This window comes from Lithobates pipiens, unplaced genomic scaffold (assembly GCF_037356315.1).
Source record: "Lithobates pipiens isolate NorthernLeopardFrog02 unplaced genomic scaffold, aLitPip1_a1.2 Scaffold_27, whole genome shotgun sequence".
NCBI classification, from domain to species: Eukaryota; Metazoa; Chordata; class Amphibia; order Anura; family Ranidae; genus Lithobates; species Lithobates pipiens.
This window is the reverse complement of record NW_027507788.1, coordinates 89,428,511-89,445,521: the sequence shown is the minus strand read 5'-3', so window position 1 is coordinate 89,445,521 and position 17,011 is coordinate 89,428,511. Positions and strand designations below refer to the sequence as shown.

The 17,011-nt window shown below is 44.9% G+C and overlaps 1 protein-coding gene across 1 annotated transcript in view; it reads left to right on the top strand.

Annotated features, from left to right (window-relative positions):
* The window catches only part of CLEC11A (C-type lectin domain containing 11A), a 48,162-nt gene extending 33,282 nt beyond the window's left edge, over positions 1-14,880 (top strand). Inside the window, exons 3-4 of the mRNA XM_077457203.1 lie at positions 1,080-1,271; positions 14,087-14,880. Coding sequence (XP_077313329.1) covers positions 1,080-1,271; positions 14,087-14,481 — 587 coding nt within the window. The 3' untranslated portion in view covers positions 14,482-14,880. The remainder of the gene's footprint in view (positions 1-1,079; positions 1,272-14,086) is intronic.
* Positions 14,881-17,011: the final 2,131 nt, after the last annotated feature.

The following is a 17,011-nucleotide window of genomic DNA, read 5'->3' as shown; positions in this document are numbered from 1 at the left end:
CTTTTCTGGGGGCAACCCAAAATTTGAAATTTTCTTTACTCTCATTTTCAGTGATAATGGTAAACAGGACAAATCGAGACGGTGAATCTCCTTAAGGCTGGGTTCACACCGCTGCGGGGGGAGAACCGGATGTGATTCGCACAGCAAATCACATCCGATCTCCGTAGCGCTGCGAGTTCAGCCATACAGATAGTATGGCTGAACTCGCAGCGGTCCCGCAGCAAACTCGCACGGGACCCTTTTTTGGGTCCGCAACGGAATCAGATCGCATGGGGGTTCACACCATGCGATCCGATTCCTGTGCGAGTCGGCAGATTGCACTGCGATATGCCGACGGATCTGGGGGTGTCATTAACATAACATTGACACCCCCAGCCGTCCGCATAGGGCAGTGTGAACTGCCGGCGGGAGGTATGCGATGCGGGAAAACGCCGCGGATTCGCGGCGTTCCCGCATCGCAGCAATGTGAACCTAGCCTAAGGCTGGGTTCACACTGCTGCGGGGGGAGATCCGGATGTGATTCGCACAGCAAATCACATCCGATCTCCGTAGCGCTGCGAGTTCAGCCATACAGATAGTATGGCTGAACTCGCAGCGGTCCCGCAGCAAACTCGCACGGGACCCTTTTTTTCGTCCGCAACAGAATCGGATCCCATGGGCGTTCACACCATGCGATCCGATTCTTGTGCGAGTCGGCAGATCGCACTGCGATATGCGATCGGATCTGGGGGTGTCATTAACATATCATTGACACTCCCAGCCGTTCGCATAGGGCAGTGTGAACTGCCGGCGGGAGTCGTGCGATGCGGGAAAACGCCGCGGATTCGCGGCGTTCCCGCATCGCAGTGGTGTGAACCCGGCCTAATGGAGCACAGATAAAAACTGACAGGGATTCAAATCCCTCTCCACTCTATCCAAAACTAGAAAAACAAGTTTTGTCTTTAGTTATACTTTAATGTAATCAGACCGGGAGACTGTATAATGCTTTATCTGCAAAACATTTGCAGCAATATATGATTGATTTATAGTACCTAAGTATTATTTTTCCATGCTAACTTTCCTTTTATTCTCTAATACAGTGTCTAGACTGAGCGGCATTGAATCCGCTATCCATCGCCTCAATGTCCAGTTCTATGGTCTGGATGTGAAAGTGTCGCAGATGTATCAGAGTCTCTCTAAGATGCGGAATAAGCTCAGCGAAGCAGACGATGCCATCACCGCTGTGTCAGAAATGAATCTCAGGAACCAGAGACAGATTGGACAGATTGAAGGTAGGAATGCCAAGCAGGAACATGTGTTGGGCTGTTGTTTATCAAGCTAATTTCTTGTTTTAATTATGATTTTCTCCACATTGCTACAGGAGACTCTCTTTTATATGCTAAATAAAATGTTATTTTTCCAGTTATGCGTAACTGACAGCAACGGTGTAGCAAATGGTGTAGACAAAGCCCACTGGGCCCTCTGACCCTAATCAATGACCCTGATCAAAGTGTTCTCATCTCTTTACCACTTATTACAAAAATGGAAGCATCATTAAATCTTCTTAATTAGAAGAGAGCGTGCGTGCGTGTGTTGTTTTTAACCACTTCAGCCCCGGAAGATTTCACCCCCTTCCTGACCAGAGTACTTTTTGCGATTCGGCACTGCATCGCGTTAACTGACAATTGCACGGTTGTGCGATGTTGCACCCAAACAAAATTGATGTCCTTTTCTTTCCCACAAATAGAGCTTTCTTTTGGTGGTATTTGATCGCCTCTGTTTTCTTTATTTTTGTGCTATAAACAAAAAAAGAGTGACAATTGTAAAAAAAAAAAAAGCAATATTTTTTACTTTTCGCTATAATAAATATCCACAAAAAATATATAAAAAAAATATTTTTTTCCCTCAGTTTAGGCCGATATGGATTTTTCTACATATTTTTTTGTTAAAAAAAAATCGCAATAAGCGATTATTGATTGATTTGCGCAAAAGTTATAGCGTCTACAAAATAGGGGATAGTTTTATGGCTTTTTTATTATTCATTTTTTATTTTTTTACTAGTAATAGCACCGATCAGGACTGCAACATTATGGCAGACACGTCAGACAATTTTGACACATTTTTGGGACCACTGGCATTTTTATAGCAATCAATGCTATACAATCGCATTGATTACTGTGAAAATGTCACTGGCAGTGAAGGGGTTCCACTAGGGGGCAGTGAAGGGGTTAAAGTGGTTGTAAACCCTCCAATACAACTTAAGCTCTTTGAAATATAGATAGCAAAGGCAGCTGATCACTGCCTGTGAAAGTGCACTCACTGTTTTAGTTGCCATAAAAATCGTCCTGCAGTTTCTAGTGACGCCAGCCACGTTTGCGCATTAGATATATTGATTTACGGCACACTATGTCTCTCCCCTGCATGCTGTATCATTAGCTTCCTCTGATAACGGCACAGAGGCCAGTCTCGCGATGCATCAGTGGATTAGCTCTGTTGCCGTAGTAACGGCAGTCGAGCTAGAGGCTCGGTTTCGGCGCTATGGCGCATGCGCGAGATTTGGACAAGGAAAATTAGTAAGGGCGAAAATGAAGTCCACAAGCTATTGAACATACAGGAGTTAAAATGGCGCGGCCAATACCCAGAAGTCACAAAATAATATAAAAGAGAAATAAGGTATTTTCAAAGCTCGTTTTTTGCCGATTCTGATGTGTCGCTTTGCAATACTTTAATGCATATATATATATATATATATATATATATATATATATATACATAGATATATATATAGATATATATATATCTATATATATATTTAAATAAAAAGAAAAAACATACAGGGTTCCCTTCCTCTTTAACCACTAGGGATTCACGCAATAGCCGAATGACGTCTACAACGTGGACCTGCATTACCGGGACGACGTCTATTGATGTCGCCCCATGCACAAGCAGCCTGCGTGCCCCCTGAAGGGCACGCACGGTGCGCTCTGTGATCAATGAGTCTATTACATTAGTCCCGCTCACTGTGATTTGCCACCAGATCCTCAGTGCCCACCTGTGCCCCCTACAAGTGTCGCCTACCAGTGCCCACCAGCGCCACCTGTCAGTACCCATCAGCACCACCTGTCAGTGCCCACAGTGCCATCCGTCAGTGCCCACAGTGCCATCTGTCAGTGCCCACATTGCCATCCATCAGTGCCCACAATCAGTGCCTGGACAGTGCTGCACATCAGTGCCACCTACCAGTGCCCATCTGTGCCACCCATCCCTGCCACCCATCAGGGCCCATCAGTGCCATCTTATCAGTGGCCATCAGTGCCGCCTTATCTGTGCCCATCAGTTCCGACTTATCTGTCCCCATCAGCACCGCCTTATCTGTGTCTATCAGTGCTGCCTTAACTGTGCCTAGTAGTGCCCATCAGTGCAGCCTTTCAGTGCCCACCAGTGCCGCCTCATCAGCGCATATCAATGAAGCAGAAAAATTACCTGTTTGCAAAATTTTATAACAAACTATTAAACATGACAACAAATATTAAAAATGTTGTTTAGCAAAAAAATAAAAATCCCAGCTGTGATTAAATACCACCAAAAGAAAGCTCTATTTGTGGGAAAAAAATGATAAAAATTTAATTTGGGTACAGTGTTGTATGATCGCGCAATTGTCATTCAAAGTGCATCAGCGCAGAAAGTTTAAGTGCCCAGTAAGCAAGTGGTTAAGTGTGTCCTAGTACGTGTTCTAACTGAAGGGGGGATGGGACTGTGCAGGGGAGATGACAGAGTATGAACAGACGATCTGTCTGTTCTCCCCTCAGGGAACCGGAAACTGTGTGTTTACACACACAGATCCCGGTTCTCGGTGTGCCCTGAGCGATCGCGGGAGCCCGTCGGTGATCGCGACTGCCGGGCACTCACATTGCCTCCGTGGGCAAGCAGGGGGCACGCACAAGCCCCCTAGTGGCTGTCTATGGCACCGATGTACCATGATGGTGATTCACACAGCCGAGAAATGTTGCTGCAGTATAACTGCGGCGGGTGGTCAGCATGCGGTTAAACATATTTATTGAAAAGTCAGTCCTGAAAGGGATTTTGTTGTGAACCACAGAGGCGGTTGGACATGTTTACCTAAGGCTCCATTCACACTTGTGGGACTTGTCATGCAGCTTCAGACATCAAAGTCACATGACAAGTTGTTTCCCATGTTTTCCAATGATAACCATTCATATATGTGAGACCTAAAGTTGCAGAAACTTCAAAGTAGTTAATGCACTACTTTGGTCCCACTTTAATGCAACTTGAGGGCCAAAGACTTGAATGTTAACCCTCAAAAGTTTCATGAACGTCATACATGAATGCTATACAATACAGTTGTGCAACAGATATCCATTATCACTGCTCAAAACCAAAGTCGTATCCAAGTTGCACCCATTCAAAATTGTGTCAAAGTTGCACCAAGGTTTGATTTAAAAAGTCAGTGTAACTTTGGAGTAGAACAAATGTAAATGGAGTCTAAAAGTTCCAACACATACAACAGATTCTGCTTGTTCTCATTTGTGCCACATTAAAGAGTAAGTAAATCATGATGGGAATTACTTCCTCTTTTGCTCCCTGCAAAGCCTGCAAATTAAAAGCATAATGTGCTAGTATGCATCGCACTACACGTGAAATATCTCCTAGATGGCGCACATTTAGGAGATATTTTCACTACCTATAGTTAAGCCTTCTAGGCTTACCTATAGTTAGAAGTCAGGAGGGAGAATTTACAACCAATTTAATAATGTGTCACTATGACTACAACAAATTCAAAAAGAATTACAGCAAATTCACAGATAAGCAAACTGGTGGTAATTAAGACAAACTCTAATAATTGGCTTACAGAGACATGCCACGCATGTCTGCACTGGATAGCTGCCACAAGTGCGAGAGCTTTCTGCTTAGGGTTTTGAGGTTGCTAGGACACTGGAAGCCACCAGCCTCTTAGGAATCAATAATGCATCCACATCCCTGACCCTACACAGCTGCCAGAGAGTCCCTGGTCAACAGCTGAATGTGCTCAATAATGTCATTTCTCAAATACTGTATGACCAAGACCATATTAAGTCAATGAGGGGAATATGAATAGAGCCAGGCATGCATTATTCATTGCTAGGATGCTGTCGGCTGCATAACCAACAACATTCTAGCAGCCAGGGATGCTGTTCGTCCTAGGGTATGACCATACACTGAGGATGGAATGTCCAGTATGGACACTCCAGCCTCAGTACCGTTCCCAACATTACCTCCATAAAATAAATTCATGTACTTGTTGCTTCTGCCAGACACATGAAATCTGTCACAGGGACTAATAATTGTTGTGCTGAGACAGGGCACATTTCCAAAGAGTGTTTATGACACTCTTTATGAATTACAGTGACCATATTCCCTGACTACCACCAGTTAGAAGCCTATAGTTGCAGACACTTTCTTTCTGCATTACAGGGACACAGAGTGTTCTTCTACTGGTGTCCATTCAGTATCACTAGATTCACCATCAAAATTATTTTGCTGAAATAAGTGTGTCTTATTTAGATGTAAGAAAGAAGCAGCTGAACTAGTACAGTCCAATTAATAAATAATTGATTGTAGAAATGGAAAGCATCTCTCATATGGCAAAAAACATGGAGTAATATTCATCAATTCTTCAATCAACACCACAGTTCATTCAATAAGTGTGCCATCACCTTAAGAAAAACTCACTTACCAGATGGCAAGCAAAATCAACATGTGGCTATAGTCCAGCCAGGGCCTTTTCTTGCACTGAAGATCATGGAGATAAGCAGTGGATGGGTAATTGCACAGATGTATTCAAACACTGATGACACCATTCAATCCAGGTCCACTAAACCAAACCAGCAACTCACTCAGCAGAAACCCATAAAACTACCATATTGTAATATTGCCTAATGGATTTTTATTAGTAAAAAACAGCAGTGCACATCATAGAAGTTTAAAATCGCGCACAAAATGACAGAGCCGGCCGGCTACATACAAACTCCAGTCCTCCTAGCGAGACAGCGTGGTTACATCAGCACGTATCCTTCTCCAGATGCGTTTCGTCATATGTGACGTTGTCAATGGGGAACGGGGATGTATTGAGATGTAATCGTCCTTAAAATGGTTCCTGAAGGGGGGCATGGCTTGATGATGTACTAGAGCGGACGTGTTTCCCGAGAGCTCCGGCACTGGCATTGTAAACTTGCTCTTTTTCACTACGATCCCCTCACAGTTACCCTACCCGAAGATGGGGAGGAGGACAGGCAAGTCCCTTCCCAAGAAGGGTGCCGCTGCGGGCACTATTTTTGTCCATGGAGCCCGAGGATGTGGATGAGCGAGATGGCCTAGGCCCGGTCGGCGCACAGCACGCTGCTGAGGCCAAGCCCGTGCTTGCCTAATTCTTCGGCCGAGTCGGAGGGAAAGGGCGACTTGACTGACCCTCCCAGAGCAGTCGCCAGAGTGAGCGACCTTCCTACCAAGGCAGACCTGGCCTCAATGTTGCTGAACCTTGAAAGGGTGATCAAGAAGGAGGTCTCGGCGGTCCCCTCTGACCTGTCCCAGGTCCTGGTACGCGTAGAGGAAACTGAACAGCGACTGGACCGCCATGCAACCGCCATAAGATCTCTGCAGACGACCACCCGCCAGCTTGCAATTGCCCACCGGACAGCCCTATATAAGATCGAGGACCAAGAGAACCGGAACAGACGCAATAAATATTCGGATCCGAGGCCTCCCGGAGGCGACCAGGGACGAGGACCTTTTGCCATCTGTCAGAGGTATTTTTAACAGTCTCCTAGGTCGAGCGGCGGACGCACCCTTAAAAATTGACCGAGTTCACAGGGCCCTTCTCCCCCGCAGCATTGCTACGGAAACTCCGCGTGACATCATATGCAGAGTCCATCACTACCCAGATAAAGAGCAAATCATGCGGAAGGCCAGAGATGCTACGCCGTTCGACTTCGACGGCACATCACTCACTCTCTTCCCAGACTTGGCAAAGGAGACCCTAGACAGACGCAGGGCCTTACGCCCTCTCACAGAACGCTTGCAAGCGGCGTCCATTAAGTACAGATGGGGTTTCCCTACGGCTCTGCTGGCCACCGTGAACAGGAAAAACTTGGCCCTCAGGTTCCTGGAGGACCTAGCAAAATTTTGTGAAGACCTGCACGTGGATATTCCAGACCTCCCCGGTTGGCAAGATGGCATCCCACCTGTGCCAGGCGGCTCCGACAGCAAATGGCAGAGAGTGGGCCGTAAACAACAAATTTCAGCACAGGAAAATGTGGAACACCACTAGATTGGAATCTAAACGGAACCTTGAAGCCACGTTTATCTCCTTCTCCAGCCGGAGGGGGATTCCCGGTTTCCGCAAGTATAATACATGTAGAGTTTTATTTTTACTCGGGCCGGGCCTGCTGACTTAGTTACACGTTTTGTTTTGCTTTGCTGCCCGCGGTTTCTACATGATTGTTCAGTGTTCTCTACTTTTGATACCCCGAACTTATGGGCAAGCCCGAACTACTGCTCTGAGTAAGGTGACCTACAAACGTAATGGGGGATTGTTTTGTACCAGCCCCGCGGGTCTGCTCAGGGGAATATGTTATGGATTGACCACTGATCTCCTAGTTTAGTTTTACTGTGGCTACTCCGACCATGTTTTCTGTCATTTGTTTTTTACTTTTATTTTATCTTTATATTATTCTTTTTGTGTTATGGTACTGTGAGGTTATGTAAGGTGCTGGCGCCGGACCGCCGGGATGAATTTCTAACCCCCATGGCGTGGTTGGCATCCGACTGTCCGAACGTCACCTCCCCCTTTCACAGCGGGGGCCGTCTGGAGCGGAGTCCTGGTGCCCTTGCCCTATTTGGGGTGATGGGCATAGGGGTGACGCGCCGGGCGTGCGTCCTGCCTCTGCACTGCAGATTCATGCGTGCAATTAGCGCTATTGCTGAGCTATTCTTTCCTTTACTTCTGATGTCCTGCTTTTCCTTCTTCCCCTCTTTCTGCTTCCTTTCTCTCTCCCTAGCTCCCCCCCCTTCCCACCCTCATCCATCCCTGTCCCCTTCTCCCTGGGTGGACTTGTGCATCTTGGTATTATCACAGTGTATTTGAACAGGGCCCGGTTCCTCTATTTGAGACCCCATGGCTACGGTGAACCTCATTTCCTTTAAAGTTAGGGGACTACATGCCCCTGGGAAGAGACACAACCTATACAGGGAACTGGACCGCCTGCAGGGGGATGTGGTCTTTCTTCAAGAGACCCATCTCACCCACACGACCTCGGTCAAGCTATACAACCCCAAGTACCCCACGTGGTATTATAGCCTCTCAGATATTTCTAATGCTAAGGGGGTGGCCATTGGGTTTCGTAGGGGAACCGCGTTCACATTGAAATCTATGCTTAGCGACCCAGCTGGCTGCTTTTTGTTTCTGAAGGGCACCCTGGGCAGCATGCCATGTACCCTGGCTACTCTTTACTCCCCCAACAGGGACCAGGCGGGTTTTATTGCATCAACACTTACTTTACTACGGGATTTCGCACGTGGGTGCGTGCTCCTGGCGGGTGATTTTAATGTTGCTCTAGAACCCACCCTGGACACTTCCAGAGGTGGATCGACCTTGTCTTATAAAAAGCTGAGGTTCATTCGCACACAGCTTCATGAGACACAGCTGATGCACGCCTGGAGGACCATGCACCCACGAGAGCGAGATTTCACCCACTATTCAACGGTACACCGGACGTACTCTAGAATCGATTTATGTCTTATTGATCACCAACACCTGCCACTACTAGTGAGATCGCGCATAGAAACATCTCCCCTATCAGACCATGCTCCGATTTTTGCTCACTCTTAAAGTAGATTCACTGCCCCTTAAATCCGCTAATTGGAAACTGAATGAAAACCTAGATAAAAAATGATAAGAGAGGAACTAGACTTTTATTTCAAAACTAATATGAGCACCGAAGTCTCCCCGGGCACATTGTGGGAAGCCCATAAAGTATTTATTAGAGGTAGACTTATTGAACTAGGCGCCAGGAAAAAGAGGGAATGGGTGGCGCAACAGGACACTCTATTATATTGCAGGATATTAGGAGTTTAGAGCGGCAACACAAACGGAGTCAGACTCTGGCCCTTTTTTATACTTTCACTGAAAAGAGGGAGTCCTTAAAGACCCTACTACATCTAGATCAGAAACAACGATCTCGGTTGGTATCCCAGCGTTTTTATGAATGGGGGGACAGACCCAGTGGACTGCTGGCTAACTCCGTGAGACAGCAGAAGGCTGCTGCATTTATCCCTAAAATTAAGACTCTTTCAGGGTCCGTGGCTTTTGCTACCACTCACATTGCCAAAGAATTCAGGGAGTTCTATCGGCATCTTTATCACATTCGCCAGGGGGATGCCGATGGCAACGCCAAGTTGAAACTCATTCAGGATTACTTGACCAGAGCTGACCTCCCGCAACTCTCTCCGGAGACCCTAGCTTCTCTGGAGGGGGAGTTCACCTCGGCAGAGTTGTTGGGTGCCCTGAAAGGCATGGCGAAGGGTAAGGCATCAGGGCCCGATGGCTTTACGGTGTCTTATTACCGCTCCTATGCTGACATACTATTCCCACACTTGACCAACTACGCTAATGTAACCTTGAATGGTGGAGCTTTCCGCCAGGAGACTATACATGCTCATATGACAGTTATCCCTAAGGCGAGGAAGGACCTGACCGACTGTGCAAGTTACCGCCCCATCTAATTATTTAATATCGACGCAAAAATTTATGCTAAAGTCATTGCGAATAGACTGCTCCCTCTGATCCCGAGATGGATATTGAGGGACCAAACTGGTTTTATTCCAGGGAGGGAGGCACGTGATAATTCTTTGCTTACTTTCTCCCCGATGGCGCACGTGCGTCGGCTCTCCCAGCCCACCCTGTTACTTTCTACGGATGCTGAAAAGGCGATTGACAGGGTGGACTGGGAGTACCTTATGGCGGCGTTGTCTCACCTTGGAATTGGCTCTTCCCTTCAGTCTCAAATTTCAGCCTTATATCGTCATCCCACGGCTCAATTACAAATCAATGGTACTCTCAGTGACCCCTTTACCTTGCATAATGGCACGCGTCAGGGCTGCCAGCTTTCCCCAATCCTATTCGCAATCTCTCTAGAGCCCTTTCTTTCCATTGTTAAGCGTAACCCAAACATACATGGTATAACAGTGGGTAAAACGGCTCATACGGTTAAAGTGTCAGGGGGGCCTGGCAATGCCGGATTTCCGGCTATATTTCCACGCCATTATATTGGCCAGACTGTCAGATTGGAAATATAGTATGCATGCTAAACTGTGGGTCGCTCTAGAAATGGAACTCAGTGGTACCGACCTTTCTACACAAATGTGGATACCGAGGAAGTACAGAACCTTATCTGCCAACTCGTCACCATTGACAAGCTCCTCTCTCATGATCTGGGATTCTCTGTGCAAAGCCCAGGGCTGGCCCTACAATTCGCCATTGCTGCCCTTGTCGGGACATAACTATTTCCCCCCTGGTAACATGGGCCCACGTCAGCATGCCTCTTGGCATTTGGGAACTAAAACTCTCCTACACCAAGTAACTGGCCCTTCCGGTATTCTCCCACTCTCTGTCATCATGGGTGAATTGCACATCTCCTACATGGACCGCTGGAAGCATCACCAATTGGCGGCATTTGTCCACTCATTGCCCAAGCCTTTACGCTCTATTACCGAGCTCACTCCTTTGGAGTCCGCTTTCTCGGATGCCCGGCCCATTGAGAAACCTATTTCTTATTTTTACAGCGTTTTGTTGTCTCTGATGTCTACTAACACCCCTACTTTTATACGTAATTGGGAACTGGATCTTCATGAGGAGCTTACCCCAAACCAAAAATCCACTATCCTCACCATGGCGCATACCGCTTCTGGATCTTCTAAAATGTCGGAGGTGGCCTACAAACTTTTAACCATGTGGCACTACACACCTGTGATGCTGCATAAGCTCTTCCCTCAGACCTCTCCACTTTGTTGGAGAGAATGTGACAAAAAGGCCATTCTGGCTCGCTGTCTTGTATTGGATCAATCAAATTCAGGGCTGGGAGGTACCCAACGACCCATGGTATGTCTTGCTCCATTGTACAGGGGAACCAGCAGGCTTATATAAAAACTCTATTACGCCTCATCTTCTCAATGCCGCAAAAACCCTTATCCCGCAGTTTTGGAAGCAGAGAACGATCCCAGTGCTGCGGCGCTGGTTACTTAAGGTTGATAGTACTTATTACATGGAAGATTTGACTCTCTCCCTACGAGGCAAATCTGACCTAGTTAAAAAAATATGGGCCTGCTGGGTCGCCTTTAAATACACTACTGCTTATGCAGATATTATGTCTCAACCTGTGTAATCTCAAATGTCTATGACTATACATATGCTGAGGTTTGTCTCTGCTGAGGCGGCAACACAGGCCACCCCCCTCCCCTCTCCCGCCCTCCCGACTCCCTCCCCCCCCTCTATATCTTCTGCGCCCTAAACTCTTGCTCTTTTCTTTTTCTGGCTTTTCTCTTTCTCAATCTTTAGTAGATTATCTCTCATACCGGAAGGAAGGATATACTTTCTTTTGATACGTCAACTTTGAAGTCTCAGTCAGGACACCTGAGGAGATGGTTCCTAATAATGGGCCCTCAGGGTCTTACCTGTGGTATATTATTTTTGCCTTTGTGTTTTATATGTTACCCCAAGAGATTGTTTATATCACGGTTGAATGTATTGTCCCATTGACTGATTATTCCGATATGCTGTATATGCTTCTTTTCATCAATAAAAGTTTATTAAATAAAATGGTTCCTGAAGCCTACATTTGCAGAAAAAAATCTGAATGGAGCTGGGAATAGACCATTGGTTTCTATGATGTTGTTTCCTGCACAGCTGACCGAATTCCAGAAACCAAGGCTGCTGTTAGGCTCAGGGGCTGAACATAATCTGAAAATGGAGTGTCCAATATGGACATTCTGGCCTTATTGCCCACCCTGCCATATTGCCTTGCGATAAATACCCATACCTGTTTCTGGCACAATTCTAAAGAGTTCTGAGGAAAGTAACGATTCTCAGTATGATGTGGACTTTTCTAATACCGCCATCCATCAGAGGCCTATAGTTGCAGGCACTTTCTTTCTGCATTACAGGGACATAGACTATTTTGCTGAAATATTTGTGTCTTGTTGAGGTGTAATCGTCCTTAAAATAGTTCGTGAAACCTACATATGCAGACAGGCTTTGTTCTTGTGACAATTCAAACTTTTGCCTCACTTCCAATCCCAATGCATCAACTAACATGCACCAATGAACAAAGGCGGTCATGGGTAAGTCCAGTCTGTGGGCCAACCATGTTTGCTTCCACAGATACAGAGAAGTGAGTGTAGCCATAAAGGGACAGGAAGTGGGCTATTCACATTCAGAATTACAAGGTGAAAATATAGGGGGAAAAAGTTTGAAAAAGAAAACTAAAGCAGCCATCTTGTAATCTGCAATATATTACATTTTTGAAGTGGCGTTTGGACACTTTAAGTTGGGGTTGGCAACCCATGTCGGTCACAGGTAGGTAATGAGTAGATTGCGTCCCTTCTTTGCCAACCCCCAGAATCCATACTGGATTTACTGGAATTGATCCCTGTATTTTCCTTCTGCAGCAACCACAAGCCTGCTTCTCCTCCTCCACAGGCATTTAGTGGCTGCAGAAGGAAAATAAAGGGCATTAGTTCCAGTTAATGTGGACCCCCCCACCCCTCCTTTCCAGGTTCCTTGTGCAGCCCAGTCCCCCCCCCCCTCTCCTGTTGGTTGCTGCGGGGATTATTCCAGGATAGAGAGTGGGGGAAGGGGGCCAGTAAATATGTAGTTTACTGACCTCTTTCTTTACTGACGGAACACAGCGAGTAAGTAATAGGTAACGAATACTCACTGTATTCAATCATAATTGAAGTATAGAAAACTGTGTTTAGTATGCTTCAGTTTGTTTTAACAAGGAGAATGTGTAGAGCTCTGCCTGTTCATTCAGCATTTTGCAGCTGAGGCTGCAGAGATGGACATTGAGGACTCAGTCCCCTTATTCTGTCTCAAAAGTGAGCTACTTCACCAAAACATCCCAACAGGGCTGATAATTTTTTTTTACAAATTATAAAAAAAAAAAATGTGTAAAAAATAATTTAAAAAATACAATAGCAAAAACAAAAAACTAAACCACAGCATCCACTACCCTACTGACAATGTTCACTGCTCTATTGACTGGCACTGTCCACTTTTAAAGTATAACTAAAGACAAATCTTTTTTGAAGTTTTGGATAAACTGGAGATGGATTAGAACACCTATTAGATTTTCATTGCTGTATCATTAGGGAGATTCATCCTCTCTGTTCTGATTACCATAATCATCTTCAAGGGAAAGTAAAAGAAAATCACACATTTTGGGTTGTCCCAAAAAAGTAATAAAGGGGAAATCTTCCAATGTGGACATTAGTTCTGGTGATGGAGGGTCCCCAAGACATTCCCTTCATTTTCAGGGATTTACTATCAATTACTGCTTGGCTATGGGGCAGAAAGTGAAGGTCAATCTCCCCAATGAGACAACCATGGCAAAAATAAACCTTACAGGGATTATAAACCTCCCTTACTATATCCAAAATGTCAAAAAAAAGTTGTGCATACAGTTATACTTTAAGGTAGGCTAAGGTTATATTGTATACAGTGGCATTTGTTTTATTTTATTTCTCCTTACTACTTAGTTAGGCCTTGTGAGTTCATTTTATTTTTTTTTTAATAAAAGGGTACCGAAACCCGGAGATCTTTGATCTCTTTCATGTTGTTCAGGTAGATCTCCGACTCTCAAAGGTTACCTACCCCTGATTTCATTTGTTTTAACAGTGCATCTTTAAAACTCAAAGATGGCTTGTGTGCTTTTTCTTTCCTGTGTTTTTGTTTGTATTTTGTTTTTGTTTTCTTTATGCAATCCTGAATGCATCTATGGAATAACAAAATATTGATACTAATGCCAATAATTATTGTCTTACTTGTGTTTCTTTGTAGGTTGTTTGAAAGGCAAGAGGTACACACGCAAGTGCTACCTCATCTTCCAGCATTTTGAAGACTACAATACAGCACAAAAGCTTTGCTACAGCCGCGGTGGAAACCTGGCAATGCCCATTGATCAGCAAGAATTTGCAGCTGTGGCACAATATGTTCATGATGTCTTCTTTCCCTTTAACTGGCCTGTCTGGATTGGCATTAATGATCGTCGCTCGGATGGGATGTACTTGTTTGAGAGCGGGCATCGGGTTTCTTATTTTAACTGGTTTAAAGATCCCTTAGTGACGGAGCCAAACGGTGGCGTCCTGGAAAACTGTGTGTCCATCTCCTCGAATGATGGAAAATGGTGGGACAATGACTGCTCCCGTAGGATGTACTATATTTGCGAATACTGAGCTGCTGAGCTGGAAGGGCCTCTTCAGTTAAATTAACAGCCAAGGCCAAAACTGATATTTCAGCTTCAAAAGGCTAAAAATAACTGCACAGTCACTAGAAATAATACATTTGTACTTCTCCCAGCAGTCTCTTAAAAAAAATGCTACTGTGTTGGCGGTGGGAGTGTGGGACCACATCCCACCACCACCACCCAAAGACCGCACAAAATGCTACTGTGTTGGCGGTGGGAGTGTGGGACCACCATCCCACCACCACCACCCAAAGACCGCACAAAATGCTACTGTGTTGGCGGTGGGAGTGTGGGACCACGATCCCAATAAAATACATTTACGTTTTTGGTTGTAACATTACAAAACATGGAAAATTTCAAGGGGTATGAATATTTTTTCAAGGCACTGTAGGTCTTCTCTTTAGAAATGGATACCCATTGCAGTATTATTTTGTTTTGGTGGTCTTTAGATAGTGGTGGTGAGTTGATGGTCCCACCACCAACCCAGTAGCATTTTTTTGTGGTCTTTGGGTGGTGGTGGGACCACCAACTCACCACCACCATCTAAAGACCACCAAAACAAAATAATACTGCAATGGGTATCCATTTCTAAAGAGAAGACCTACAGTGCCTTGAAAAAATATTCATACCCCTTGAAATTTTCCATGTTTTGTAATGTTACAACCAAAAACGTAAATGTATTTTATTGGGATTTTATGTGATAGACCAACACAAAGTAGCACATAATTGTGAAGTGGAAGGAAAATGATAAATGGATTTCAATTTTTTTTTTACAAATATAATAAAATATCTGAAAATTGTAGCATGCATTTGTATTCAGCCCCTTTTACTCTGATACCCCTAACTAAAATCTTGTGGAACTAATTACCTTCAGAAGTCATCTAATTAGTACATAGAGTTCACCTGTGTGTAATTTAATCTCTGTATAAATACAGCTGTTCCGTGAAGCCCTCAGAGGTTTGTTAGAGAGCTTTAGTGAACGACAGCATCATGAAGGCCAAAGAACACACCGGACAGGCCAGGGATAAAGTTGTGGAGAAGTTTAAGAAGTTTAAAGCAGGGTTAGGTTATAAAAAAATATCCCAAGCTTTGAACAGTGCTCCGTGTGACGTTCAATCCATCATTTGAAAATGGAAAGAGTATGGCACAACTGCAAACCTACCAAGACATGGCTGTCCACCTAAATGGACAGACCGGGCAAGAAGAGCATTAATCAGAGAAGCAGCTAGGAGTCCCATGGTAACTCTAGTGGAGCTGCAGAGATCCACAGCTCTGGTGGGAGAACCTCTACACAGGACAACTATTAGTCATACTCTCCACAAATCTGGCCTTTATGGAAGAGTAGCAAGAAGAAAGCCATTGTTGATAGAAAGCCCTAAGAAGTTCTGTTTGCAGTTTGCGAGAAGCCATGTAGAGGACACAGGAAACATGTGGAAGAAGGTGCTCTGGTCAGATGAGACAAATTTGAGCTTTTTGGCTTAAAAGCAAAACGCTATGTGTGGCGGAAAACTACCACTGCACATCACTCAGAACACACCATGCCCACCATGAAACATGGTGGTGACAACATCATGTGGGGATGCTTTTCTTCAGCAGGGACAGGGAAGCTGGTCAGAGTTGATGGGAAGATGGATGGAGCCAAATTTCTGGCAATCTTAGAAGAAAACCTGTTAGAGTCTGCAAAAGAATTGAGACTGGGGGGGAGGTTCACCTTCCAGTAGGACAACAACCCTAAACATAAAGCCAGAGCTACAATGGAATGGTATAGATCAAAGCAGATTTGTGTATTAGAATGGATCAGTCAAAGTCAAGACCTAAATCCAATTGAAAATCTGTAGCAAGACTTGAAAATTGGTCACAGATGCTCTCCAATCTGACAGCTTGAGCTATTTTGCATCTCTAGATGTGCATAACTGGTAGAAACATCTCCAAAAAGACTTGCAGCTGTAATTGCAGCAAAAGGAGGATCTACAAAGTATTGACTGGGTGGCTGAATACAAATGCACACCACACTTTTCACATATTTGCTACTCTTCCATAAAGGGCAGATTTGTGGAGCACACAACTAATAGTTGCCCTGTGGACAGATTCTCCCACCTGAGCTGTGGCTCTTGGCAGGTCCTCCAGAGTTACCATGGGCCTCTTGGCTGCTTCTCTGATTAATGCTCTCCTTGCCCAGCCTGTCAGTTTAGGTGGACAGCCATGTCTTGGTAGGTTTGCAGTTGTGCCATACCCTTTCCATTTTCGAATGATGGATTAAACAGTGCACCGTGTGATGTTCAAAGCTTGTTTTTTTTTATATATAACCTAACGCTGCTTTAAACTTCTCCACAATGTTATCCCTGACCTGTCCGGTGTGTTCTTTTGCCTTCATGATGCTGTTTGTTTACTAAGGTTCTCTAACAAACCTCTGAGGGCTTCACAGAACAGCTGTATTTATACTGAGATTGAATTACACACAGGTGAACTCTATTTCCTAATTAGGTGAATTCTGAAGGCAATTGGTTCCACTTGATTTA